This window comes from Phyllostomus discolor, chromosome 6 (assembly GCF_004126475.2).
Source record: "Phyllostomus discolor isolate MPI-MPIP mPhyDis1 chromosome 6, mPhyDis1.pri.v3, whole genome shotgun sequence".
In the NCBI taxonomy this organism is placed as follows: Eukaryota; Metazoa; Chordata; class Mammalia; order Chiroptera; family Phyllostomidae; genus Phyllostomus; species Phyllostomus discolor.
Genome location: NC_040908.2, coordinates 137207568 through 137235136, shown reverse-complemented (window position 1 = coordinate 137235136; position 27569 = coordinate 137207568). Strand labels below are relative to the sequence as shown.

At 48.6% G+C, this 27569-nt stretch overlaps 1 protein-coding gene across 5 annotated transcripts in view; it reads right to left on the bottom strand.

Moving 5' to 3' along the window:
- Positions 1-27569, bottom strand: part of NAV2 (neuron navigator 2) — a 365536-nt gene that overhangs the window by 32722 nt on the left and 305245 nt on the right. For 3 of the 5 annotated variants that reach the window (XM_036029138.1, XM_028515604.2, XM_028515603.2), the window contains 11 exons: positions 25558-26025; positions 24827-24892; positions 23403-23447; positions 20999-21159; positions 19425-19613; positions 12811-12863; positions 8159-8182; positions 7966-8040; positions 3752-3835; positions 3274-3385; positions 1867-2012 (listed from right to left, as the gene is read on the bottom strand). In XM_036029138.1, the coding sequence (XP_035885031.1) occupies positions 1867-2012; positions 3274-3385; positions 3752-3835; positions 7966-8040; positions 8159-8182; positions 12811-12863; positions 19425-19613; positions 20999-21159; positions 23403-23447; positions 24827-24892; positions 25558-26025 (1423 nt within the window). Of the gene's footprint in view, positions 1-1866; positions 2013-3273; positions 3386-3751; positions 3836-7965; positions 8041-8158; positions 8183-12810; positions 12864-15067; positions 15077-18792; positions 18883-19424; positions 19614-20998; positions 21160-23402; positions 23448-24826; positions 24893-25557; positions 26026-27569 lie in introns of all 5 variants that reach the window. The other 2 variants (XM_028515602.2, XM_036029139.1) reach the window with 2 other exon arrangements.

Below are 27569 nucleotides of genomic sequence, written 5' to 3'. Positions count from 1 at the left end.
ACGAGACAACGCAGTGAGCATGAAATCAGACACCTTGCTGTGTTACTTAAAAAAAAAAAGATATTTTTAAAGAAATTTATTCACCATACTGGGGGAAAGAAACTGGTATATCACAAATTGCCCAAACCATGAGATGGATGGACCTCAAAATTCTAACGAGACCGTCAAGAATTAAAATGCACGTCTCTTCTGAAAATCATGGTAAGCATGTAATCTTCTAGGCCAGAAAGTAAAGTTATGTCTTGAAAAAAAGTTTTTTTAAAAAAGTAACCTCCTTTTGCTAAAGTCCTTTTTTTTCTTTGGGAAACAAGGTCTGAGGGCTTTCTTTGCCGTTGAGAAATTCAGAAAATGGGCCATTCTGAAATAATTAATGGGATTTTTCTTCAATCAATATTTCATCCATAACAAACTAACTCTATGCCCAGCTTGTGGGTGAATCTACATCATACTTCTTTCTTATTCCTGCTTCTGATTATAGTTTGAGAGAGTGGTTATAGAAACAGAAGCATTTGGCACATAAGCCATCAACCTATGCTCTTGCCTCCATCTTTGGTAAAATGCCAGGCGGAAGAGGAGATGACAGAATTTAGACAGAATTAAGCTTTGGGATTATCTGAGGATGCAAATTATCCATCCTCCCCAACTGTAATGATAACCCAGAGAAACCTTTAAGGCAACATAAATAAGTTTTATTTCTTAAACTGAAGAAAATGGATAGCCAGGATTTTTCATAAAAGAGAATTCTCTCTCACCACTTTGATAATCAAATAAGACCGTAGTTATCAACAGAGTATTAGAAACAGCAACATGAGTTAATTCTACTTGCTTAAATCATAGCAAATGAGTTGACTAAAAGCCATTAGTAACTTAAAGAAAAAAACTCCATCAGAATGATGAGAGGGTCACACTAAACTGGCCTGTTAGCTTGCCTCCAGTACAGGTCATGAATAATCAAAATTACTGAATCCTTAACTGCCCTATCACCAGACCTCGCCACCCATCCAAGATAACACAAAATGAGCGGGAAGTGTATGGAATGAATGAAGACGTTAAAGCTAATATGAAAACACGATGCTATCGGCACTGACACATGAGGCCCTTGGAGCACTGGCCAACTTCGGTTCCGCTTGGACTGCAAACAGGGAGCAGCGAATGTCCATCAGAATTCCACAGCCTCGACAGCAGAACCAGAGATTGGGTGGGGAGAGAGGAGTGGGATTTCCCCAGGAGACTGGGAAAAACTGTTCAAGGTGTCACTGAATAGGAAGTAAAGGAGCACACTGGGACATGGAAACGTGGAGAAACGCTGCCATGGCGACTGGTTCTACTGAACTTGCCATTCTGAGGTGTCACCTCCAAAGTGAGAACCATTCACTGACTGCTAACATCACCAGTGTGAAAATTTTACTTAGCGGTCATGGTCAAAAGTTCTCAAAGAAAAGGGTGGTCTAAGGCTATTGTAGGTGATTGTGTAAATAAATAGCTAAGGATTATGATTAACAATGGATAATTAGTGATAATACTCAAAATATACTTTGGAACCAAGAAGAAACCACTTAAGAGTAAATTTGCTCTAATACCTGGAAACTTCTGGCCAAAATATGATATGAGGAAGAAATGATACATACATAAAATGAAAGATGAGTACTTCACGTAAAGTGTCATGAACAGAAAAACTGTAAGGTGGTGGTGATTTCACAAGTCCTCGTGTTTGGTTGAGCACAATATTGACTTTAGTAGAAACCTACCCACAAACTAAAGGTCTGTGTTCGGAAGTTAAGAGCTCGCCTGGGCTTTATCTGGGGGGACACCGGTGCTGAGATTTGACTCTGTTAGTCCCACGAGAGGGTCTAGATGTTCACTCACCCAATTCTTCCTCTTCTTTTTCTTTGAATCACTCTCTATGTTGCTGCCCACGCTGGAGTGGCTGGTGGCACTGTTGATGCTGGAGACGCTGTCGGAGGAGTGCTGTCTGCGGATGCGGAGGTCTGCAGACTGTGAGGTGCCGTTCCCTGCAGACCCGAGGCAGGACGTCAGCAGCTGCTGCCTTAAGCCCATTCCTTTGTCTTAAGGACTAACCCGCACACCTAAATCTACACACCCAAGGACTACTCCGTGTCTCCCATTAGACATCACCTTCTGCCCCTCACTGCTGCTATTAAGGTCCTTGAACAGATGGGTGCTATACCATTTGTTCGATAAATGAGGGCTCTCTCTCTCTCTCTCTCCCTTTCTTTCTCTCTCTCTCTCCTTTACGTAAGTACAAGAAGGTTTAGAGAGAATTCCCCCAACACCAGCTCTCTTAAGCTTTAGAGAGATGTTTTTAGTGCCCCCTCCTCGCTGCACTGGCTGCCTTTCACCCCCTGGGAGACGCCACACCCACTCATCTCGGGGCTAACCCTCTTTCTGGAATGCTCTTTTTCCTCCACTCTGCCTGGCCAGCTCTTGCTAATCCTTCCCATGTCAACTCTAACATCAAGGTTTCAGGAGGCCTGATATCTGAAACAACAGTGGTGCCAGAATGACGCTGACACATGTCATTGACTGACATGTCGGTGATTCCAAAATAGTTTGCAGACAGTTTTCCTCACGAGCACAGAGCTACACCTACAACCTGGTTTGTAGAGCACCAGTGCAGAGTCAGACAGACATGGGTCTAGTCCCTCTTCTGTTTCTAACTGCTCCGTGGCCCCGGGAAATGACTCGTGTATGAAACTCTGCCCCTGCTAGTACAGTGTGGAGAGGCTCAGTATCGCATTCATAAGGGTGTTGTGGAAAGAAAATGAGATCATCAATTAAATAATTGGAGCACTGATACAGCGCTTAGAACACAGTGAGCGGTCCATAAATGTTAGCTGTCACTATGACTTCTATTATTACTGTAATACCATTGTTGCAGGAAGTAACTCATCCTCACACCCACACTGCCCCCCAAGTAAGCGACACAGGGACAAAGCAATTTGCTCACAAATCTTTTCCTGGACAGATAGATGAGCCCGTTTCACGTTGCCCCACATCAATACGTAAACATCAAAGCGGTAGTGAAATTAAGGGCTATGAAATACTTTGACACTTGGCCAATAGAAATAAAGTGTCTTCCATTCTGAGATACATCAAAGAGGATGAGATGGAATGGCTATCTTCCCAGAGGGCAGAAGTAACTGGGTGACGTATTCACCTTCCAGGACCTGCCTGGCTGACTTGGACACCCACCCACTCTCTGGCAGCGGTTGCGTCAGGTTGTTTGTCTGAAGGCTGTTTCTGTTCCTTTACCTTTGCAGTTGAGCTCCGGCGTGTTAATTACTCCGTTAATGGCAGCCTGAGCAGCTGCGTTCTGTTTCTTTAGCAATTCAATGGTTTTTCTTAACTCATTCAGCTCTGAATCCTGAGAAGCAGGAAAAAATATATTGGTTATTCTAAAATCATTCTCTGTACAGAGTTCAACCAAAGAGCAAGTTTCAACAGTGGAAGGTAGGAAGTAAAGGAGTGCTAATCAACCTCTGTCTCATCAAACACCAAGTTGGGTCAATTTGCAACGTGCGTGAGAGAGCCCATGGCAACAGCAGAAATAGGACTGTGTCATATCTGTCATGGATCAAGTTACCACCTGGCCATCTAGGGCACTCAACAGACCTACTCTAAAATCTATACAAATCAATCTGTACATGATCTGGAATGAAAGAGAATAGTATGTTTACGTGTGTTTTTTAACTCTAAGCAGGGAGGAGAAAAAACATCCTTTCTGCCTTACCTTCTGCTCGGCTGTCATGGTCAAACTCTGAAGCCTGATGGTCATGTTTCCAAGACTCTGCTCAAAGGCTGCCACAAGGTGAGCCTGGAGGGGAAGACACAGCCCGAGTTACATACCCTTGTAAGGTAAGAGTGCTTAAATGGTGCAAAGCACTAGGGACGGAAATCCTCACAGGACCACGCGAGTTAGACCCTGTCTAATGCTTCCGTCTCCTGAGCCCTGCTGCCCAGCACTCTGGGACTGTTACTCCAGCTTTTCATGTCTCAAAGGCCCCGTGCTTCCTCCCACCTTAGGGCCTTTATACACATTTCCCCCTCAGCCTGGGGTGCTCTACCCACCAGCTGCCTCCCTCCCTAATTTTTTTATATCCTTCTCAAGAGATCCCAGTTCATGCATTCATGACACCACCAGATTGGGTTGGTGCCTTCGTATTTACTCTGACCAGCACACTGCACACTAGGCGGCTGCTTTGTGCTCTGTGGCATCACAGTCAGAACTGAGTGTGCTCTTGCGGGACCTGCTTCACGCGTCTCTGCCACACAGCAGGATGACCTTTTGTTCATCACACACCAAGCTCACAGCAGGGGCTTGTACTGAGCACGCTTGTAGAGTGAGTGAACAAAGTGGCTGGCATATTTTGCTTGTTATAATCCGGGTTAATAAAAAGCCACGGAAAGGCCCATCTGCTGCCTCCTTAGAGAACCCCTCCCCTGTGCCCCCAGGGAGTTACGACTTTCCCCTGAGCTCCCCTGCACTTTTATAAACCTCTGTTAAGAACACAAGGCACCATTATTTTGTATCTTACTAAGACATTTTTTTAAATGCTGCCAATTATAAGTAAAATATGCATCCAAATTTCAAAGATGTTAAAATGTGAAAAGGAAAATGTGTGTCTTAGAATTGAGAAATGTGATTTTTCCCATCTGCTCCCTGCTCTGCAACCCTCTTCAAGGGCAAGAGGCAACTTTGTGTTCTAACACTAAGACCTCTTCCTTCTTCCACACAGCAGGAGGTGATAGACTGGTTGCTGGACTGAGGGTCCTGGTTAATATTGTTAGAACCAAGAATAAAGAATGAACAAATCACCTAATCCTATTGGACTCAGTTTCTTCACAAAATGGGAACAATATTTATTTTCCTCCCAGGGTTACTATGAGCATTAAATGAAATAATGTAGGTGAAACACAGGAATGAATGAACAGTGTGGAGGAAAGGAAGAGGTCTGGGAATGAGAAAGTGGCCAAAGATACCATCAGAACATCGGAATAAGGAGATCAAGATAGGGTTCTCAGAGAGGGGCGGGTAGATACACAGCGGGCTGTAGGAGGAATGAGAAGGACCAGCAGGATCCTTGAGAGTCTTTGGGGAAGGCAAGATTTGATCATGTTGGAAAATTCCAGGAGAAAAGATGGGTGATGCACACAGTGAAGAATAAAAGCTGGATAACATCTGGCTGGGGGAGGAGTCACTGCCCTGGGCTGTGCGGGGGGCCCATGGACGCTGCGATTTAAGGAGGAGACGTTTGAGAAATGAGTCAGAGGCCTCTGTCAGGACACTTCACCAAACAGGAACAGTTGAGGGTAAGATCATCTCTAGGATCAATGGTTGAGTCTTTCCCAGCAACCATAGGATCTGGCCTGGGGGGAGGGCCACTTACAAGGGACATGTGAAGTGGACTAGCCAGTTCCTGTCTGACTGTGTGCCTGCTCTCTCTTAAAAATTGAGAGAATGCCTTTGCACTTTAAAATAAAGACATACACTTCAGTCTTCCCTGGAGAATGTGGCCAGACCAGAGCCAATTTAATTCAAGGCAGTCACACAGCGGATGAAGGAAGTGGGCCAGGACATGGATGTGAAAAAGGGTGATGGCAATCCTGGCATTTCAAGGGAACGACACAGTCAAATTTAAAGGACTGAATTTCCATTTATGTCGAATCTTTGTCTGATTGCCACCCGTGATTCTATCAGTGGGTATTCACATTTTCTCTTCCACTGAAAACACAAACTGCTAGTAGGAAAGTGTTTTTGCAAAGCTCCGGAAGAAACCGCATTTGCTCTGAAGAACCGGAGGTCTGCATTTTGCTGGTGAACGAAAGGACTGACTTTCCGTATGAATGCAACTATGAAAAAGAGGCTGAGGCCACCGGAGGCCTGGTTCAGAACCACGCAACAGCCCCCCCCTCTCATCCAGCACCATTCTCGCATTCCCAGGGAAAACAAACACCAGTGGTATAAAAACACCCAGAGAAGGTGGCTTTGAGTAGTTTGTCCTAGAAAAACAAACACAGCTTGGCCTGTGGGAGAGATGGCAGACAATAAAACACGTTAGCACTGCCGGTGGTGTGTGGTAAGACTAAATATTTACTTTAAAACAATACTGGATTCAATGGCGTTTGTGAGGAGTGAAACACACTCTTAGAAGAATAGGAAGACAAGAGAGATCTCTGACTTCTGGGACAGAGAGCAGGGTTGCGAATGGCCCAATGTAAGGTCCCACAGAGCAGGAGGTCATTGGAAGAATGAACCCAAGTTCATTATAAGTACATTACTGCTTTAAGATTAGTGAGGGGCAACAGTTGACAGCTGCAATTCTCAAGTAGAGGAGTAGTTCGAGATCACTTAGGAGAGGGGGTCACTGTCAGCTCTCACACACTGGGATTATACCCAGGAGATCCTGGCTTATTGGGTCCACGGGCGGCTCTGGATTCAAATGGTGACCCAGATAAAGAGTCTGCTCTCAGGAAAATACTTCTGCTGTTCTTCTGAATGGGATCTAAGCCTCAAATTTAGGTCTCACATCAATTTCTGATGGTCTTTTGATAGCGTTACTGATGGTGGACAAAGTAAAGAAAGAAAAGGAGGACTACAAAACACGCAGTGGCCTAGTACATCAGGGCTTTGGAAGAAAAATCTAAGATTTCTAGAAGTGCGAGAGAGCTCAGAAACATGAATACTAGTGACAGCAGCCACCGGTTATTGAGCTTGTAACCAAGGGCCAGCACTGTGCAAGGCACTCACAGACTCTTTGTTTAGCAGCTAAGGAGTCAGGCAGATTGTTTTCTGACCGCCTTGCGCACCTGTGTGCGCAGACTCAGGCTGGGCTGTGCACTCCTGCGTAGGAAGTCTTGCCCCAGAGGCATCTCAGCACCTTCCCAAACCTCAGGCTCTGCCTTCTGTGTGTCAGCCCTGCAGCAGGTCTCCTCTACACACTGGACTGATGGGGTAGGAGCTCTCTGCTTCTTCTCTCACCGCACTGATCCTATCACCACACCAACCCCCCACAGCTCTGCTGGAGGCCCACTGAGAGGGCTCCACTGCCTTCAGAAGGAAGCCCAACCTCCCACCTAACAGCCAAGGGCCTCTGCGGCGCACCCTGACGGTGGCCTTTGGTTGGCGCCTCCTTCTTTCTCCCCTGCACCCTGCCTCTCATCCAAATGCATCAAGACCTTTCACCTCAGGCTTTTGCACCAGTTATTCTTTTCAGTTAGAAAGTTGTCCTCTCCATGCACCTCCCCCTGCACAGATGTCACCTCCTCCAGGAAGCCTTTCCTGACCTCCTACCCCACTGAGATTGAGATAGGTGCTCCTCCTACATGTTCCCACAACCTTTTCCCCTTGATCTCTATCATAACAGTTATCGTGTTATGGCAAAACTGTTTTGTCTCTCTGCTGTGCCAGACAAACAACACTAAAATGACAGTGACTTGCTTGCTTTGCTGTTGAACCCACAGCGCCGGGGGCATAGTTGGCACTTAAACAATTGCTGAATTGAGCGCTGGCTGGCAGTGCCCCCTGAACACGTAATTGTGTATGTTATAATTACAGAGCAGTCAGCTCTTTATTGTGAAACCTTAGGTTTCCTCCCCCACCACCTTTATTCCCCTTCTATGAAAATTTTCAGAAAGAGAAAGGGAAGGGAAATAAACATTTCTGAGCACTTAATATAGTCTAGGTACTGAATCCCGTGACAGCCCTGATGGGTAGTATCATCGCCCATGGTACAGAGGAGCAAATACAAGTGTAGAGGTTAGAGAACTTGCCCAAAGCACAGCCTGTAAGTGGCAGAGCCGACATCCACACCCATGATGCTACAGCCCGTGTGTCACACCACAGGGCTTCCACAGTGCTCTGGGCCAGGAGGCCTCGAGCTGATGCTCAGCAGGCCGCAGTGGCTGCTGCTCCTCCAACAGCTGCTGCCCGGGGTCCATACTCACATTTGCTGTCAGCTGGGTGGTCAAAGCGGAAACCTTTTCCTGGGAGGCATCCAACTCCCGCCGTAGTTTGCGAATCTAAAGGAGACCGGGGACAGGGAGGGTTACTTGCTTTGGGAGTCCGTTTCCAGGCTGAGCTGGGTGAAATAACGGAACGACTGTGGAAGAGGAAATCGACCAGCAAACGGTCGCTTACCTCTGACTGGCATTTCTCCTCCGGCTGTAAAGAAAACACAGGGCGATTAGAGGAGTCGAGGAACAACAGAATAGAGCAGACCAGCCTGCGGACAGTAACCGTATCTGGGTACTGACAGCAGTTTGGAAGATTTACCAGTTTCTTTCCTGGCGTATTTTTCTAGACAAACTGGTTTTGGATAAAAGTTAACCCATGAAAAGGTCCAAAACAATCAGCGTATTATTTTACGAAATTACGAAGTAGTAGACACTCTAATCACTTTGGTTGTGAGGAGTCCCCTGTCCCCAGGTGGGATGTTGGCAGGGTCAGGGACCCAGGAGAGGGGCCAGGGCAGGTGCCAGACTGAGAGAATAAACACACGGGTAACCTCGAGTTCCCCGGTTACTGTGACCCTGGGGAAATAGAGGTGACGCCGGGGGGTCCTTGTGATGGCAAAGCCTTCCGTGCTGGGCCCCAAGGTTTGTTCTCTGACTGCAGCTGGCTGCCAGTGGGAGAACAAAACCACCCCTCTTCTCCCAGAGGGGGAGCCCACCTGGGTGGGGGGGGACCTACTGCCAGGGGAACCTTTCTTTCCCCTTCCTTGGGTTCCCAAGGGGCTCCCAGAAGGAGGCTCCCCCTTACCCCTTCCTGGAAATGCTGGAAGTGCTCCCGCCCCTCTCTCCACAACCCCCCTCACACTTGTCCAGGGAGGAACAGTGACATGGAAGCCAGGTAGGTGAGTGAAAATCAGCAAGAGCCTTCTTTTATCATTGGGTCCTCCCTAAATGTCCTAATCCATATGTATTAGCGATAAACTCATTATTTTTTAAAGCTAGCACCTGACTCTGGTGTCTACTTCTCTATTCAGAATGTAAATGGGTGGGATTCATTAGACGCCCCCACCAAGGCCCCACACCCATAAGCTGGGGCAGGTTCCTATCCAATCTTCCCTCACTCTGCTCCCTACTCCCTCATTCCCAGCCCCACCCAGAGCCCCTGCCATCCAGGCTGGCTTCTAAGAGCAGCAACTAACTTTTAGGTACACTGGGGCCAAACTGCTTAATCCTTGCAGGAACTCCATGAAGTAGGTTTGCCTATAATCCCTCTGAGGCTCAGAGAGGTTAGTCTCTTCCCTACCTCACACAGCTAGGCCAACTCCTCATCTAAGAAACACTTTCAGGAGAAGGTCTGGAGATGTCCTCAGGGTCCACTCTTTCCTCCCAGATAATATTTATCAGTCCCTCTTTGCCCATCCACCCCACCTATCCAGTATTTACTGACTTCCTTTGTGTGCCAGGCACTGTTTAAGAACTTAGATGTCGCTGTTAACTCGTCCAAGTCCCTCGCCTCATGTTACTCACATTCTGGTAATGATAACTAGCACTCTGGCTGTTATAGCTCAGTGGACTGAGCATGGGCCTGGCAACCAAAGGGTTGCTGGTTCGATTCCCAGTCAGGGCACATGCCTGGGTTATGGGCCAGGTCCCCAGTGAGGGGTGCACAAGAGACAACCACACATTGCTATTTCTCTCCCTCTCTCTTTCCCTTTTTCTCCTAAAATAAAATCTTTAAAAAAATAATAACGAGCACTTATTGAATAGTGCCACATGCCAGCAACTGTTCCAAGCACTTTATATTCAGTATTCATTTAGTCCTCGTAAGAACCCTCTGCGTAGGCACTAACACCATCACCTTCTGTTTTGCAGATGAGGAAGGTGAGGCATAGAGAGGACTGGTCATCTGCCCGTGATCACTGCTGATCAGTGGCTGAGCTGGGATTAGATCCAAAGCACTCTGGCTGCAGAGCCTGTGATCTTAACCAGCACATTCTCCTGCTTTTACTATAGCTACATTCTCATGGAAGCTTTCCAGAAATAAGGCCCGATCTTCAGAGTGTGATCCAAAGGGGAAAAGTTAATGGTGAGACTGTCAGCGCTATCTAACATCTGGGAGGCTAGCAGAGGTCGGCGAGTGGGCTGAACCATCCAGCCCTACCTCTATCCACAGGCCTAACACTCCTTCCCGTTTCTGCCACTGTCACTGTGCCCACCTGTCTATGGGGGTGAGCCCCTGTTCTCAAAGGCAGCCTGGAGAAATCATGTGTTTTGTATCTTGCCCCCAGCTGCTGCTGCTCTTCTGCACATCTGGGAAGTCCAGGTGCAGCTGCTGACCTCCCCCCACTTAGCAGCTCCCCATGGAACTCAGCTGTGCTCCCTAACCGGTCACGAAAGCAAGCGTGATCCCACACGTGGCCTCTTGCATTTTCTCTACTCCATGGGCTGGCCATGGCTTCTCCACGACAGTTGTTTAGCATCATGTTGCCTTTTCCTGTCTTTGTAATTAAAATGACAGGCACATTCCAGCCAGAGCGGGCAGTCTTGGATATCCAAGAATTACAGAGATTTCAAGGGGTGAAAAAACCTATCATCATCCAATAAGAGCCTATAAAACACTCAGTTATTAAACAGACTCTTTGGTCTGGGTTGGTGACAACTTCAGAGACTCCAAAGATCTCTTTGCAGACAACAAATAAGAGCTTGTTCACCTTAATGTTTGCAAAGGCGCCTGAGCATTTGTTTCAGAATTTCATCACCACCCAGTGGCTAATAATAGGTGAGGGAGCGCACATCAGTGCTTGCTGGGCGCAGAGTCTAGCCAGACTTGCAGGTTCCCTTGGAATTAGCAGACTAGTCTGGCATGAAAACAGCTAATTGTTAGACTCTCTCTCTTTTTTTCAAGTCTGCAAAGGTAACCTAAATTCTCAGAGAGGGCGCATGCCAGGGACAGTAAAGGGGAACCTCCGATTCCATGACTGGTGGGATGTCAGAGGTTGTGGGGACCTCAGAGACCACCTTGCTTGGCTCTCCGACACCAAGAGCAACGGGGCGACACCCAAAATGATGAGGTGATTTGTCCAAAGTCATACAGGGAGGAAGAAAAACTGAGATTAGACCTCCGGTTTCTTGTTATCCAGATGAATTAAAATTATTGTTAGGTCTTTGGTAATTTGTGAATTTATATCAACCCGGAAAAGACCATTTCTCATTTAATGGAAATACCTGCTTCATGTCCACCCGGCACAAGAGCTCTGGGAAGAGAGACCTCTGACTGCAAGAACCTCCAATGACTGGCATGAGGGCAAGGGATGGGTTCCGCCACGGGAGGCTCACAGGTGGCGCAGCTCACGCACTTCCCCTCCAAGACTGGCTGGTGGGAACCCATCACGGTTTTCCCTCCGCTCAGAAGGGCCTGCCCCTCTGGGTGGACAGGGAACCCTGGGAATGCCACTGAGAAGACACGGGACGTGGGCACCAAAATGTCTGCTAGGGCTCTGCACCAACCCTGTGAAACTAGAGTCCCACGTCCTATGTCCCTTGGGACCCTCTGGTGCCTCTGCCTTCCTCTTTCAGCAGCAGGCTCCTCTCTACACTTAAACCATATCTGCAGGGCTCAGCCTGGCACGTCTTTAGTGCCAGTAATCCTGTTGAAGCGGTGAATCTCGGCTTGACAGTCCCATCTCTGGTATCGATATCACAAGAGTTTCAGTGTAGAACAAAGACTGGCTCACAGTTAGAAGGCCACCTCTGTGCTTTCCTAGTAGATAACAGCTTACACGGCCTCTCCCCAAGGTTACTATATATAAAGCCTTTAACATGAAAGCCAGGAGTCTGTGATGAAATTTCAGAGAAGGCCATTAGCTGCAGAAAGAGGTACTTTGGAGTCAGAGGGGTGAGGTAAGTAGGAGCAAAAGAGAGCATTTCTAGGCCCTCCTAATCAGACCAGGTCAACAGTCGTGGAGGTGTTTGCTAGAGGCTTAAGAAAGACCGTGGTCTCTTCCATTTGATTCCGGGACAGCCTTTTACTTACAAGGGGCTATATATAGTTCATCCTGCCATGTAGCCCAGAAACCTGAAACATTAAAAAACCTTTGTTCTCCACAGAATTAAGGACTAAATAATCTTCAATTCCTAATTAATGGATTTTTTTTCCTATAGGAATTTCCAAGTATTGACACACATAGCTATAAAAAGTAAGCCCCTCTGAACAAACCCAGCGCCACGTCTGATTACATAGGGCTTTTGTTCAGTGGAACTCCCCCCTGTCGGCGAACATGTATGGACGCTTCCTCTGTGGCGCGTGCACTGTGTTCATGGCTTCGCGTGCGTTTTCTTGTTCTAGGCAAACCTACTTTTTGAACACTTATTAGGCACTAGGAATAAAAACAGAAAAAGTCCTTGTCTTCAATGAATTTATATTGTAGCAAAATATAATCTTCAGAACATTTAATCCTCCTTATAACTTCACAAGGTAGGGACAGCTGTTCTTTCTATTTTATAGATAAAGAAACTGAGGCAGACAGATGAATACGTTTTTTTCAAGGCCTTTCTTTTCAAATTCTACCAGCAGGTGGCCAAGGCTCCTCACACACACTGACTAGTTATCACCCACAGCACAATGCCACTTTAACAAAGCAGCCGGTTCCTGATTCGCTGGTTGGTACATTCTAATCAATAGCCGTTTATGAATTTCAAGCTGGTTGCCTAATTAATTGATCCCCTTATAATGGAAATACCCTCTCTCTAGGAAGAACGCTGGTCTTTTATTCTCGACACATTTGACAAAGGAACCTCAGCTCACGCCATCATAACTATACAGCATTGATTTACACTCACCGTTGAATAAATGGACGATGTGCTGGAAACCAAGGAGAGTGAGGATCCGTGAACTGTTTGAGAAAAGAGAAGAAAAGGTGACTTGCACAGCTAGTGCTGTGGAGCCAGAATGGGGGGAAAGGAAGCCGAAATCCAGTCTTCCAGGACACTGCCAGGCTCAGAGCAAGTCGATTTCACCTTGACCCAACCTTTCCTGGTTCGGCCGGAGGTCAGCATCAAAGGAGTCAAGGAGTAAGTTGTTAAGGGAATCAGTCAATTTTCTGTGACCACATTTTTTCCCCGACAATCTTCTAAATACTTTCCCCCCCTATCAAAATGATACATGATTGCTTAATGAAAGTTTTCAAGGACAGCGAAGTGTTGAAAAGCATGTTCACTACCGTAACCCACATGATTCATAATTCTGTCACCCAGAGGCAATCTGCTACCATTCCAGCATACTTCATTCCCTTCTTTTTTCTCAGGCGCTCATTTCGGGTTCAGACCGTGGCACATGCATATTTTATACCCTGCTAGCATCTGTCACTGGTATGTGCAAAAGTGAGCTGATTATTTTGAACACAGAGGGCTGTTGGCCATAGTAAATTCATTCTAGATGAATGAACATTTGTCCACAAACCTTTGTTTAGAAAATATATCCAGTGACTTTAGAGTCTTCTTTCAATTTCTATCATGTCCCCGAAGAGACAAGCAAGTGGTGTCGTCTCTTCTGTCTCCAACTGGTACTTTTGGGCTTAGAACCATCCTCGTACCCTCTCATCACCCTTCCTGCCCTCAGCCAAGAGGAGACACTTTATTAATTGCTTTCCTGAAATTTTAAAGCATGGTCTTTTCTGCGACAAGGTATTCTGGCTGACTTCTCTTTTGGGAAACCAGATTCTTTCATGACATTTTCTCGGTACTCTCTCGACACCTTGTTTCAAAAACAGAAATACGCCCGGGGAGACCTCACAGACCTTTTCACTGGGCAAAGCTTCCCTGACCACGGGTGGAACGCCTCTACTCTGCACTGCGCTATCACCTTTGGTCTGAGAGTCGGAGGATCAGGAGTAACTTCCCACACATGCTCAGTGGATTCCACTAACCTCCCAAGGAATGAACTCAGCGTGGAGCAGCAGTTGGCAGAAGCGACCTGGTTACGTGATGTCTGAGGACCTTCTCAGTGTACCACTCAGGTGCCTCCTAACACTAGAGATCCTACACTGGCCTCTCAAGGATGCCTTGGGCAGTACTTTGCCTCCTCAGAATCTCCGCCCATACAGTTCCTTTTGTTTAGGATGAATCTCATTTCTGTCTGTCCTAACCATCAGGATCAGTGCAAACACCTTCTCCATGAAGCCTTCCCAGATTTCCCTGACTCTCATCTACATAGACTTTCTCCTTCTGAACTCACATTGCTCTCAGCTTGCCCTACCAGCCTTCTTCTCTCTTTGCATGTGCCTGTTACAATGAGGCTGCCCCTGCACCACCACTCACATCTACCTTCCTTAGCAATGCCTGGAGTTCTAGATCTTTGCCTCCATTCTCCCTCCAACCATGACTTCTCTGACTCATATCCCATAAAATATCAGTGAAAGGTGTTAATGGCCAATTATGGCTTTCAGCATTAATATGTCCACACATTAATTGAGGCCTCTCATGTCCCAACCTGGTGGCCTAATGTTCCACAGGGGTAACCTACTTCAGCCCCAAAACATAAGCTGCAGTCGGAGATTATACTGGAGGCTGAGTTGGGGTCAGAGACGGGGACAGCATGGCCCCGAGATCACACCATCCCATCACCCCGCTCTGCCAGGTGCCTGCACAGGGTGGCTGCACAGCATACGGCTGCTGGAAAATGAAAAATTGTTTTCTGTTTCTCCACCGCACAGGCTTACTGACAATGCCTTCAGCAATATCCCAGTGTAACGGGGGCTACGGGGCAAGAAGAGCACATCTGGCAGGGTTCGGGTGGAGGCACTTGTTTTTCTCTGAAGTTAACTCCTCTCACTCGGTCCAGAGCAACAGCAAGGCTGTGAGCCAAAGAAAGATTTCTTGATTTCCAGGGTCAACCCCAAACTGCATGTGGCTTCCCTGCACTTGGCCCTCCTTCATGTGAACTGAGCCAAGTCGGAGCCTGGGTTGAGGGGCATGGATGCTCTCGGACAACAAAAGGCAGATGCGAGTTACAGAGCCAGCGCAGCCAGAGCAGGCCATACGTTTCCTCTCTGTGCTACATCGCCAACAATGTGAAGTCACAAGGAGCCTTAGGGAACACCTAGGCTGTCTCTGCCTTGGAGGAATCTGAAACCAAGACAGGTTAGTGAGCTGCTCAAGGTCATACAGCATTCAGGAATGCAATCGGCTTGCTTCGCCCTTGAGTGACCTGGTTTACTGGTTTCTGGGCGGTTTCTTTCTTTCTTTTTTTTTGTAAAGCCCTTCGGTATGTTTCAGAATGCGTTCCCCAGCCCCTTGTTCCACCTGCAGGCAGGCACAAGCCAGAACCAATGTTTGAGAAGATGCTTTAGGCAGGGGTGAAGTCACGAGACAAATGAAACCCCCTGGGCATATTCCAGCCAATAAAGCAACAAGAGCCGCACATGGGCATCTCATCTGTACATTCAGCTTCATATGAATCAAAGCACTTTCTCATTTGTACTATTGTTTGAAGGGACCCTTATCATCGCAGAGAATTTATAGGGAGTATGCCCACACAGGGCAGAAGTTTCTATCCCCAACTAACAAAAGAGCAAATTAAAGCCCAGAGAAACTAAGTGATGTGGCTGAGCACACACAGGTGCTCAGGAGCAGAGAAGGTGAATCCGGGCATTGTACCCTGGTTCTTGCCTCACCACTGGGCACTGCGTACTGGGAGCCAGTGGGAATGAGGTTTGGTTCTGAGGGCGGACAGACTGCCCCCTCAAGCAGCAGAGACGTATAACCGAACACCGAGAACAGGCTGATGATGGTCCCGGGTCGCCTCACACAGGTAGGAAAGCCCAGCTACGACCAAGGCAGAGCCAGTGTCAAGGTGGAATTGAATAGAAAACCAGATGGCTCGCATGGAGAGTTTGGGATCTAGTCCTGGCTGCGGAAACTCCTCAAGCCACTTCTTCTGTCTCAATTTTGTCATGAACAAAACGGGGATGAAACGGCCTTTGTGGAGAAGGGTGAAATAAAACATGACAATTATAACAATAGCTACCATTGATTGAGCCCTTACTCTAAGCTTCTTTTCAAAGTCATTTCCCTAAATGCTTTCCAGGATTTATCTCACCCAATCTTCACCATGCCTTCAAAGCTAGTACAACTCTTTTCCATATCTCCATGAACAGGCCCCTGCCAGGGTCTGGCCCCTTACAAAAGCCTCACTGGTAACACGGAAGGAGCCAGGATTTGCACTGCAGATGTAACTCGGGGGCGAGACCCACGAGTGAGCTGCAAGGCGGGATTTCTTCACAAAAAGCTGCCTGGCCCTGCCCCTGCAATTCCTCACAGAATGGCTTAGACTGCACGAGCTCCTAAGGGTGATTGGTACAGTCGCAGGATTGTTTTTCCCTCCAAAGACACCCATTTAAAGATGCCTCAAGTATCCCCCTGAGTGTATGCTATTGGAGTTGACTTTAACATTGCATAATGCACCTGATGGAAGTGAACTGACCTGAAATAACTTCGAAGGGCTGTATGTGGGCCATGCCGCTGCCTAACCTACACGGTTATGCTACCCACGCTTCCTTCAAAACGGAAGACGCTTATTAAATCCCGCAAAATTCCTGCACAAATACTCGTGCTCATTCTTCCTAAATTTCCATCCTATGTTCTGGCATGTGATATGCCTTGCTGATTCTTACAAGGAAGTTCTAAAGTGGGATGTGAAATTTTTCCAACTGTTTCTGCAACACTGTAAACACTTCAAGAGAGGGAAAAGAGTCTCTCTATCCAATGGAATTAAAAACATGCAATGGCACCCAGGGGGAATCCAAAAAACAAGAGTAAATAAATACGCAAAACAGAAAGAAAACCTCATATACACAGAGAGCAAACTGACGGTTGCCAGGTGGGAGGGGCTGGGGGCGGGGCTGGGTGAGAAAGGGGAAGGGACAAAGTTGCACAACTGGCGGTTACAAATAGTCACGGGGATGTCAAGGACAGCATAGGGATGCAGTCAAAAACACTGTAACCCGTGGGACTGCCTCATCCATTACATAAACGTCCAACCCCTGTGCGGTGTGCCTGAAACTACTACAATATTAAATGTCAATTGCAACTGAAAAATTAAAAATGAATTTTAAAGAAAGAGAGACAAAGAAAAACCCATCTTGTTGCACAAGCTGTATTTTGTTTTTTGCAATAGCCTTGGAAAAGATAAAAATGAATGACACCAAATATCCCCAAAGAAGAAAACGTTGTGTTTATAGTGTATCAACAGCAGTCCCCTCCTCTTCCCCACAAATCTGACTTCCATCTCTGATGTCAGCTCCATGTGGCCGTGCATGACGAGGGTTACCGAAGTCTAGACACTGCTTGTGGGCAAGCACTCGTTATCAGTGTCACTCTGACACCGGATACTCCACGGTTGTGCTGCCCGACAGCTTGATGCCAGGTGAGTAAGGAAAAGCTATCCAATGAGGGCCCTGCAGTGGTCCTGGGCCTTTGTGAGGCAAAGTGTGCTTGTCTGGGCAAGTCTCGGCATGGCACGCGGTTCTCGTGACAGAGAAGATGAATGCGGCCCAGGATGCACCCCACCTGTGAGTCGTCCTCAGGTGGGCTGGGGGTGCTCCAGGGCCCTGCCTGGCCGGCACACTGACTGTGAACAAAGCTCAAGACAAACTGCCTGTTCCTGCACCTTAGGGTCAACACATCCGCCAGCGTTCGGCTCCGAGTGGTCACAGCACTGGGTTTTAGCTCTTAAATCCAGGGAAACTCTCTCAGTCACTCAGGCCCCACCCTCCTTAATCCTCAGTCCTGCAGGTTCCCATATATGGATTTATAGGCTTGCATCTACTCACTGAATGTCATTGGATGCAAATGATATATAAATAAGTGTGGAGAGAATTAAGTCACTAAAAAGATTAACCAGGGCAACTGCTCTGTAATTGAACTCTAAAACTCTTAAGGCACAGCAGGTCCTGACTGGTATGGCTCAGTAGGTTGAGCGCCGGCCTGCAGACTGAGGAGGTCACCGGTTCAATTCCTGGTCAGGGCTCTTGCCTGGGTTGCAGGCCAGGTTCTCAGCTGCAGGTGTGAGAGAGGCAATGGATTGGTGTTTCTCTCATACACCAATGTCTCTGTCCCTCTCTTTCTCTCTCCCTTCCCCTCCATCTAAAAATAAGTAAAATCTTTTAAAAAAAGAAAGTACATTGGGCAAACTAGAAGCCTATATCCCACATTTCTGTATCTCCTGACCTGTTTAGAGATTTCTGAAACAATCACAGGTTTGATTGTTCTTTCCTACCAGGAGGATGCTGGGACTATTCCCCACTGTGACAGGAACTGGGGGCAGAGGAAAGCACCCCTGACTCCCCTCCTACATTCTGGTCTGTGGTTGGCAAAAAAAGGGGGGGTACCACTAGAGATATAGCCCCCAGCCTGGGCTCCCTTTGTACCCCGAGTCCCCATCCTCTGGCGGGGGACTTCCAGCTGCCAGAACACCAATGCTAAAGCTGCATCTACAGGCTGAGACATGTAATAACATCATTGGGATAACATTTGTACGTATTATCTCATTTAATTCTCTTAATTCCGAGAGCTGGATGCTATTATCACTCCCATTTTATTGGTGAGAAAACAGAGGCAAAGAGAGGTGAAGTAATTGCCCAAGATCATGTACCCAGCATAAGGCGGGACTGGAACTCAGACCCTGGTTGTCTCACTGCACGTTCTTAACCGTTCATTAGTCAGGGAGTCCTTCCTCCACTGCCCTATCAGCCCACCTTCGGGAAGCTTCAGGAGAGTGGGCGATGTCCCTCCACCGTGTTCCGACTGCTCATCTCCCTGACTCACACCTTGAGTGCAGGAACAAAGGGAAAGAGGACCGAACCGGGGAAGGAAGGCGGCCGACAAACTTGCCCACAGTATTTTTATCCCAAAGTTCTGACTACAATGAACAGGACACAAAAACCTAATCTAAAATACTCCCAACTAGCAAGCAAAGGAAGAAAAGGGCATCACTGAAGGCAATAACCTTGAAAAAATGGATGCCTAAATAAAGAAGCGGAAAATTCCGGAGTGCAGCGAGGAGACACGGTTGACCCCCAGAGCCGCAGAGGTGTGTCAGCCCCGGGAAATGAACTCTCCAGGAACTTGCTCTGCGGAGATGGTGAGCCGGCGGCTGCAACCTCGAGATGGAGGCACGTGCCAAGAAGCTCCGGCCCACGTCCAAGGCAGAGAAGCCTAGAGTGCAACTCAGCCAGCTCAGAGGGTCGCCAGAGGTTTTTTTCAGCAGCCTCTTCCCTAGAGTCCTGCAAGGTTCACCAAAACCCAGACCTACTATTTAGTTCCCCGGTCTGACCCCCAGAGTCCGTGGGAGAGTTGGAAGCACTTTCAGGTAGACTCTAGCTCAGTGAAGTGACCTTGGCACAGAAGAGCATGAATTACACCCGCTGGCCTGGGAGAGGGCCAATCTCCTTGCTTACCTTCTTCAAACCCATCCCGGAACGAGCCCGAGCGGCTCATGGTCCTGCTCTTCTCATCCAGGGACATGGAGCTGTTCCGGAAGCGGCTGTCGGTGTACGGGTCATACTGCCCATCGGCATTGGAGAGGCTGTGGGTCCTCAGCATGGTCGGGTTGGACAAGCTCATCTGCGTGACGGTGGTGGGGCTCGCTGGAACAAAAGGGATGATGGAATCAAAAGGCTGCAAAGTCACGTCTCTGTTCGAGTCCTGGACCGGGGCGAAGAGGAGACTGCTTATTATCAGCCATATCCATCCCTGCCAACTCCTCTCCCTCGTCTATTTTCCAAAAGGTAGTCACATCAGCATTTGAGTTACACACTGAGAGCTAAAAATAAGGGAGGAAAGGTGGGTCAGTTCCAAAGCTGAGGCTCTGGGCCTCCGCTTTCCAACTTGGCACGTTCAGACAAGCTAGTGTCACCTTCCAGGCATGAGCTAATTACTCCCTGGGCTCATCTGGAACAATTCCCTCTAAAGCCAAAAGCCCAAAATAGTCCCACCGGGCTTTTGATCAGATGGGAAGCATTTGTGCATGACAAGAAACTCCTGCCTCAAAGAGTTATGGCTGCGAAAGAACAACATGCACACAGGTCTCGTTGCCTCGGATGGGGAACGCCGAATACCGGCGCCTCAAGAGCTTCGGTGCAAAGGAGGCACATTTACTGTAGCCGAAACTAGCTTTCTTATTAAAATCCTGTCATTAGCAATGTGCACGGTTTCAGAAGTATCCCTGCAGTTAGCCCAAAAGGAAGAGTTAAGTCATACTTGATTACAAGCCACACCTGTCCTTAAATAAAGACTCCGAGTTTATTATCCACAACACTCAGGAAGGGCTGCCGCTCTCTCTCAAGGAGGAGACAAGACTGGAGAAGCTCTTACCCGCCTCTGTCAGCCTCCCAAGGCTCAGCTCCCACCCTGCCACCTTCTCGTCACCTTCTCCTGTAATTCCAGGCAGGGCTGAGCTTTCCTTTTTCTAACTGCACATAATGCTTCAGTTTCTACACAGCTTCCTATAACGCTTTGGCCTCTTCTCCTTGATCCTATTTACGAGTCTGCCTGAGTGTGTTTGCTGCATTAAAAAAGAATCCACTGACCTATCAGCAGGGAGCGTGTTACAAATTCCTTCCCTTTCCCCCGTGCCAATCCAAGCATTATGTCAGCAGTAGGCACTTCCAAGAATACTTGTTCAATCAAAACCTGATTTTTATTTCTAGCTTAATAAAGCAATGAGGATGACCAAACATGGTATATGCCATAATACCTACTTCTTCAGGTCTTAGAAATAAAGAATGGGATGGTTAGCTCCTTGCTATATAGCCCTACCTCTATCAGCCACAGGAAGGAAAATGATTGATTAGAGTACCGAAACCTTTCCCATTTTCTCCAGCTCTTTTGCTATCCATCTCCTCTAATCAAACTACATTGTGGAAGGCTGATCAGATACTGAGAGTCTGCGACCAACCTGTCTCTTTCAAATGCAAGCTCGCCTCTGCCCTGGGGAGCTGGTCAGCACAGCCACTGACCAGCAGCCACTCACCAAGCTGAGAAAAGTTGAACCTTGTTCCAGAAGGAGAAGTTCCACTGGAGCCGGAAGAAAAGGGGGAGTTGGCGGCAGTGTCCTGCAGACCCCCTGCAGAGTGGGACCGCAACCATTCCTTTGCGTCTTCTTGTGTGCGGAGCTGGGAGGTGGGAGCATACCTGGGCAGACAGAAATCAAGCTGGGATTAACTATGATCCGCACTTACGAAAATGAACTCCGAGAAGCTGACAACGATCAGATAGCCAAAGTTGATGTTAAAAAAAAATCAGATCACATCCCGAAACTTAAGAAGTTTCTCAAAACATTTTTTTTTCTTTTTGCTACTTGGCTGCCTTTGGGGAAAATTGGAATTCCTTGCAGTTTGGAGGGAATACACAAAGGGAGCAAGGTCGGTGAACACTCAGAAGAGTTGTCACAGGGCGTACCTATAACATGTCGATGCATGACAGCGTCGTGTCAAAGCCACCCCCCCGCCGCCCCCGACGGGATTGAAGCAGCCAAATAAGCTGCTGTTACAGCTCCGAGGACGTTTTAATTAGATAACTCAGGGCACCTGCATTCTAGAGCGCACGCAGGTGGCCAGGAACCATAGCGTATCAGAAACCAGACATGAAAAGGTGTGAGGACAGCGATGCTCACAGCAGCTGCCGAGATCCAGCACAGGCAAGTCTGCGTGCAAGGAGCCCTAAATCATCGGCTTCCACACAGGCCAGGCTCTTCGGAGGTCGGTGCCCCTCCTCATTTACTCTGCAGTGTGTTTGGAAATGATTATCGAATGTCTCCCATGAGCTAAGGAAGTGCCTTCATAGATGTTATCTTGAGTCATGTGCCAAGGTTTCTACCTATTTTGTGTGATTTCAAAGTATGAGTTCTTCTCGTGATGCCCACAGGCAGCTTCTCAAATTTCTACATCGTCTTGAGTGGCCAGAGAACCCTTAGACTAACAAACAGATTACCATACGGTGGCTGGTGATTACGTCAACAGTGGGATTCTTCTGGCTTAAAAAAAGCTGCTGTGGGTGTGCTGGTGTTGGACGTGTGAGCTGAGGGAGGGGCTGGAAAGGGAAAGTCAGGGCGAGAAGGAACAGGAGAACGTGCCTGCCTTCCTGTTTCCACTCTAGGTGGGCATGTAACTTTCTAGGTCATACCGGTTGCCTGAAGACAGCTTGTCACATATCCCTTTTCTGAATTTTTTAAAAGCCAATTTAAAAAGCCATCATTTTCACAGGATAGATCTGCTCCAGAAATAGATATGCAGCATTTTGAAACGTTAATATTTAGAGAGGTTAGCTTCCTCTTGGGACATCGGTGGGGCAGCAAAGTCCCGCTCATTAGAAGTGGCTGAAATGTACGCATCTAGCCCAGTTGCTAGCGATCAGCCCCCCTCAGTGCGATGCACACTGTTCAGTACAAAAGGCCTTGCCAGCTCCCCCTTCTAAGGTCACCCTGGGGAGATTTTTGAATACTATTATGTTTAGAATCTTAGAATTGGCTTTCCTTGGAGCTCCTTTGGAAAGAAAGCAGTGATACCTACCTCACGTGACTGTTCAAAATGCTCTCAGCCTTATGAGCTACAGGCTATCCACTACAGACACGCATGACAGTGTTGAAACATTTCATTCCGAGTTCCGTTCTTTGCAAAGCACATAATGCTTAGTGCAGGGGGAAGCTGATGCCACAGAGGAGGAGGTGTTCAGGAGCGGGGCAAATGACAGCTGCGACCACACGACACTGAAACCATGGGGCAGGCACTGGAACCGAGGTTCCTCTGATTGGCCACGTGAAGTAGGTGGTGGGAGGCGCGGTGACTTACAGCATCTTGTTTCACCAGGACCAGCACCCAGAATGAGCCCAGGTCATGACTCACAATGGGCGAAAGGAAATCACTTCCTCATCGTCTTCTCTTTCCGCCAAAAACGGATTATGCCCATGTCTTGCTGGGTTGATTCAATTTTCTGATTATTATTTTGATGAGTGCTAGGTATCTGTCCTTAACAATTTTCTATGGGCCGAGAGTTACTTATTTTCAAATTTGGCGGTGATGTTTCCCTCCTCCATGGCCCCGTCCTGGCTCACAAACCAACATGCTATAAGTCACGCCCTTCCTCTGGGAAGCCAGCCCGTGAACAGGATGGTCGTGGTGACGTGCTCAGCGACGAAATCCACTGGCCCCAGTGGTGCATGACATGGTTTTACCACTATAAGCCTGAAAAAGCACAGCCCCTGCTCAAGCACATAAGCCAACGAATGGAGAGATGAGAATGAGCGGGTGACAGGGGAGCAGTCGTCCAAGGCCCTACTGCGGTGGCCAAAGCGGGGAGCCCAGCCCAGCCCGAACCCCCGCCAGCCAAGCCCCAAAGCCACAGCACATGGCATGGATGCAAGGAGGAAACACAGATACCTGAGTCCTTTCTTAGGCAAAGTGTTCCTATCAAGGTGCGGGTCACTGTAGGGAAGTTAAAACAAAAGTGAGAACTTCAGAGAAGCACAGAGAGAGCAGGCGATGTGAGGCGGGACAGGCTAAGGCGGGGCTGGAGAGAGCTGGGGAGAGAGACTCACTTCGCCAGGAAGGCCCCGTGCCCAGCGGAGCACACAGCCTGTCCGAGGGAAGCCGGAGAAACCCAGTCCTCGGCCTGCGCTGCCACCAACGCAAGCTCCACCCCAAGCTACTGGGAGGCCTGAGCCAGTCTGCCCCGCAGGTTCAAGGCCAAACTCGGGGGCTGCCGCACCTTGAGGCAGAGCCCGTGCCTTCCACCGCCCAGTCGCCCATCTCTGCACCGTCACCACTGCTTCTTGGAGAGAGAGATGCCACCTCCTCTGCACTACCTGCTCTGGGCCACCCCAGTGCCACGGGCGGTGACTTCAAGTGAGACAAGGGACTTGCTGGAGAGTTTTAAGAGGCCTGCAGTCTGCATATTTGGAATTCACAAGTGAATTCCAGGTCCCTCTCAGTTTCTGCAGTCCTCATTGGACGTAGCTAAGAGCTGAGCCCTGGGCCGGAGTCGGGGCATGTCACAACTTGCGGGCTGATAAAGTCAAGGCATTTGGGTTTCCAAAGAGCAAGGGTTTAAAGGCTTGGTCTGTGAGTCTGACAAAAACAAAGATTTTGCTGTTGATGAGGTGAAGAGGGCTTTCATTAATTTTTTTTTTCTATCATGAAACAACATCTGTTTGTTATGTTTGGCCAAGCCACGGCTCCCCCACAAATTAAAGGTCAATATCCATTTCTGAGGCCCACCCACAGGACAGCTGGGGGCAAACAAGCCTCTTCCTTTATAAAGTCTCAACACTCCACATACTCTTTCTTATTATCACTACAGGAAATGGGCACACAGAACACAGCAGCCTACAAAACAGGAGGAGCCAAATTGCAGCGAAGGACTTTAAAGGGAGAAGAGCCAGCTGTGTGGGGAGTGGAGGGGGTGGGAGACAAAGGTGAGGGCCAAGCTGCTCGGTGGGTGGTAGATCATCTCTGGGCTTGGAGCAGGAGGGGAGGGAGAAGGGGGAAAGGGTGGGAAGCAGGAGCATGCCGCAGGAACGCTGAGATGCAAGTGAGAGCTTCTGCCGCCCCCAGTTCAAGTGGCAGGTTTGAGGTTCCTTCCCAAGTCGGGAAGGGAGGGGCCAGCCCAACCCACCTCTCCCGGGGCTTCAGTGGACAGCGGAACAGACCCTCACTGGCATGTCTGGGGGTCGCATACTACACCGGAGCCACGAACACAAGCGGAAGCCTTGGGCCGACAGCCTCACACAAGACATCTGGCTTGACACAGACGGGCAGAGGAACCTAGAAGGCTCGGTGGGGTCTCCGGCCTACAATGTCATTACCTGTCCTGTTTCCTGGGCAAAGTACTTCTGCAGAACTTAGGGCTAGCGGCAGGGGAAGAGAGAGGGCTAGAAGTCCAGGCAGGTAGAAAACAAGAGAAGGAACATTAGATGAGAAGAAAGAGAGGGAGTTGTAAAATACAGTGACTTTTCTCATTCCCAGGGCTGACCCTGGCTTGCTTCCTTCCCTATCGGGGAGACAATGGACACTTCACCACTGAAGTGAAATCCAGAGCTCTGGGGATGCTTTAGGTTTCTTGATTTCCTGTCACTGGCCAGCAGCCCTTCAATGGGAGGGTGTTTGCCATGACGGCCACCAAACCGACCCTGCTGCCTAAGGAACATCCTACCACACACCCCAGGGCTGCAGCCGGCCACCCACTCTGCCTGCACAATTACAAGGGGGGGTGGGGGGAGAAGCCAGCTGATGAACAGAGTAAAATGGAAGGATTTCAAAGACGGAATGCCATTTCAAATGGATGCATTAAATCTACCCCCAGGAGACTTCCAGAAGCTCCAAGCACTGAGAATAACCACGATGAAAAAAGCAACAGGGAGTAGAGCTGAGCTGAATCCCACCCTGAACTGGCTTTCCTACGGAAGCCATCGGTGGCCAGAAAGAGAGAACTCTCCCAGGCTAGGGCAATTAACATGTGGGATTCCTGACATAATCCTTTGCCTCTTGAAAGGGTGTCTTTCTGAGAGAGACAGGCAGCCAAACGCACGTCACCAACCTTTCTGACAGTGTGGTCTTCACACTGTTGGTTCTCACAAAGGGAGTCAGGGAGTCGTCCTTAGAAGAGGTGATGAGGCCCGTGGAGGAATTGTGACTCAGGCCCCCTCCGCTGCTGAGGGAGATGTCAATGGACTCGCAGCTGGTGTGCAGGCTGCTGACGGACTGGAAGCCCAGGCCGTCCTTGCTAACTGCTGAGGAGCTGCTGGCATTGGTGCCCCAGGTGAGGCTGTTGGAGGGGCCCGAGTGCGCTGAGCTGGGGCTGGAAGCTAGAGGAGACGGGTTGAGATCCACATTCTTACTGTAGAGAGGACTGCTGCTCCCGCTGCTCAGGGCGCCGCTGCCTGAGGGGGACTCTAAGTTACCTGGCTGGGTCAAGGTGGCATGAGGGTTGGAGATGACCACCGAGTTTTTCATGTTTTCAGCTGTGGCGATGGGCACTTGCTTGCTAGGCTTCCCACCAAAGAGTCTGTGAAGAGACAAAGGGTTGTTTGGGTTGGACACCCAGAGCCGAGGGGCTCCCAGCTGTTTACTTGGGTGCGGCTCAGGTCCAGGAGCCACGGGAGTCCCTGGGGGGAGGCACAGTCGTTTCAACGGAAATGGCTATGGGATCCCATTGGGACAGGCCACCGGGACACTCATGAATGACACGTTCCAGTTTCCGGTTCTATGGTGCAGCTGAGACCCTGGCTCTGTCTGAGCCAAAGGGCCATAGGGAATAATTTTCTACAGGACTGTTCATGCTGGTCCAAGACACTGTTTCCCTTTCTTTCCGTGAACAGAGTAAACAGAGTAAACAGAAAATTGCCCTGGCCCAGGAAACATCTACAAGGCAAAAAGCTGCCTGCATCATCTCCGTATCCGTGACCCCAGGCACAATGTAGGCGCTTGGTTTGTGACAGTTCGACCCCGGGCAGTGGGCCGAGTTGATCTCTAAGCCCAGGTAGGATCGAGAACCTGAGCCTGGACCTGGATGAGGCCTGGGGAGAGTATCTCCACAGACGTCTCCGGTGAAAGCCCTACCTGAAAGGTGTGTCTTTGCTGCCGGAGTGCTAGTACTACCCAATGATGCACACGGAAACCTTGCTGAGCTCCCAAGACATCAGACCAGACACGCAGTATGAACTGTGTCTCTGTCACAGAGACACAGAAATGCCATTCCATGTCACCAGCACCCCCACCCCACTCATGACCAGAAACGTGCTGGAGGCACACAGGAAACGTGTCCCTCCTCTGCTGGCAGAAGGGCGCCTGGTGAGCGGCAGGGCCATCTCACAGTCAGGGAGCAGTACCTGCTCCAGCAAGGCGAGTGATTCCGCTCACTGAAACTCTGAGGGGACAGGCATCTCTGCACAGTGGCAACAACACCGACAGGCCCTTCCCCACGCTGCTCAGTGGCGTGAGTTTGACCTGTCTTCTCCAAACAGTCCTTACAAATCTCAATCATTGTAAAGACGACCAACCGACTGACCACGTAACCAATCCTCACTACAATATCTGGAGACAGATGAGGAACACTTTTGCCTGGTGACCATCAGAGAATGAAACATCTGATTACTGAATTTTGGCTTGAGAATGCTTACACTCTTCCAGTAATGGGGACCCCACTACTTTAAGGGGTAACTTACCCCAGGGTCTAGCACTGTCAATTAGAAAACCAAAATCTGATCTGCCTTCTTTACTTTTACTCATTGCTCCTAATCCTGCTATGTGTAAAGACACGGAGAACACCCGACCTTTTTGTTGAAGAGAGTTACCTCACTTCACCCAAGATCTATCTTCTTCATACTAAGGCACAATAAAAACACCTTAACCATTTAGTAAAAATGCAATTGTTAGGAATTGGCCGAAAGGTGTTCAGTGCAGAACCTAAGAAAATGTGTGCATTTTCTAGTATTCTAGTACACTAGCCTAAAGGTCTAATAAAATGTCTTTGTAGTTGCTGGAGGAAATTCATAATACCAAAGAGTGAATATTACATGTAATACTTGAGGCAAGAAGCAGAGAAAATTT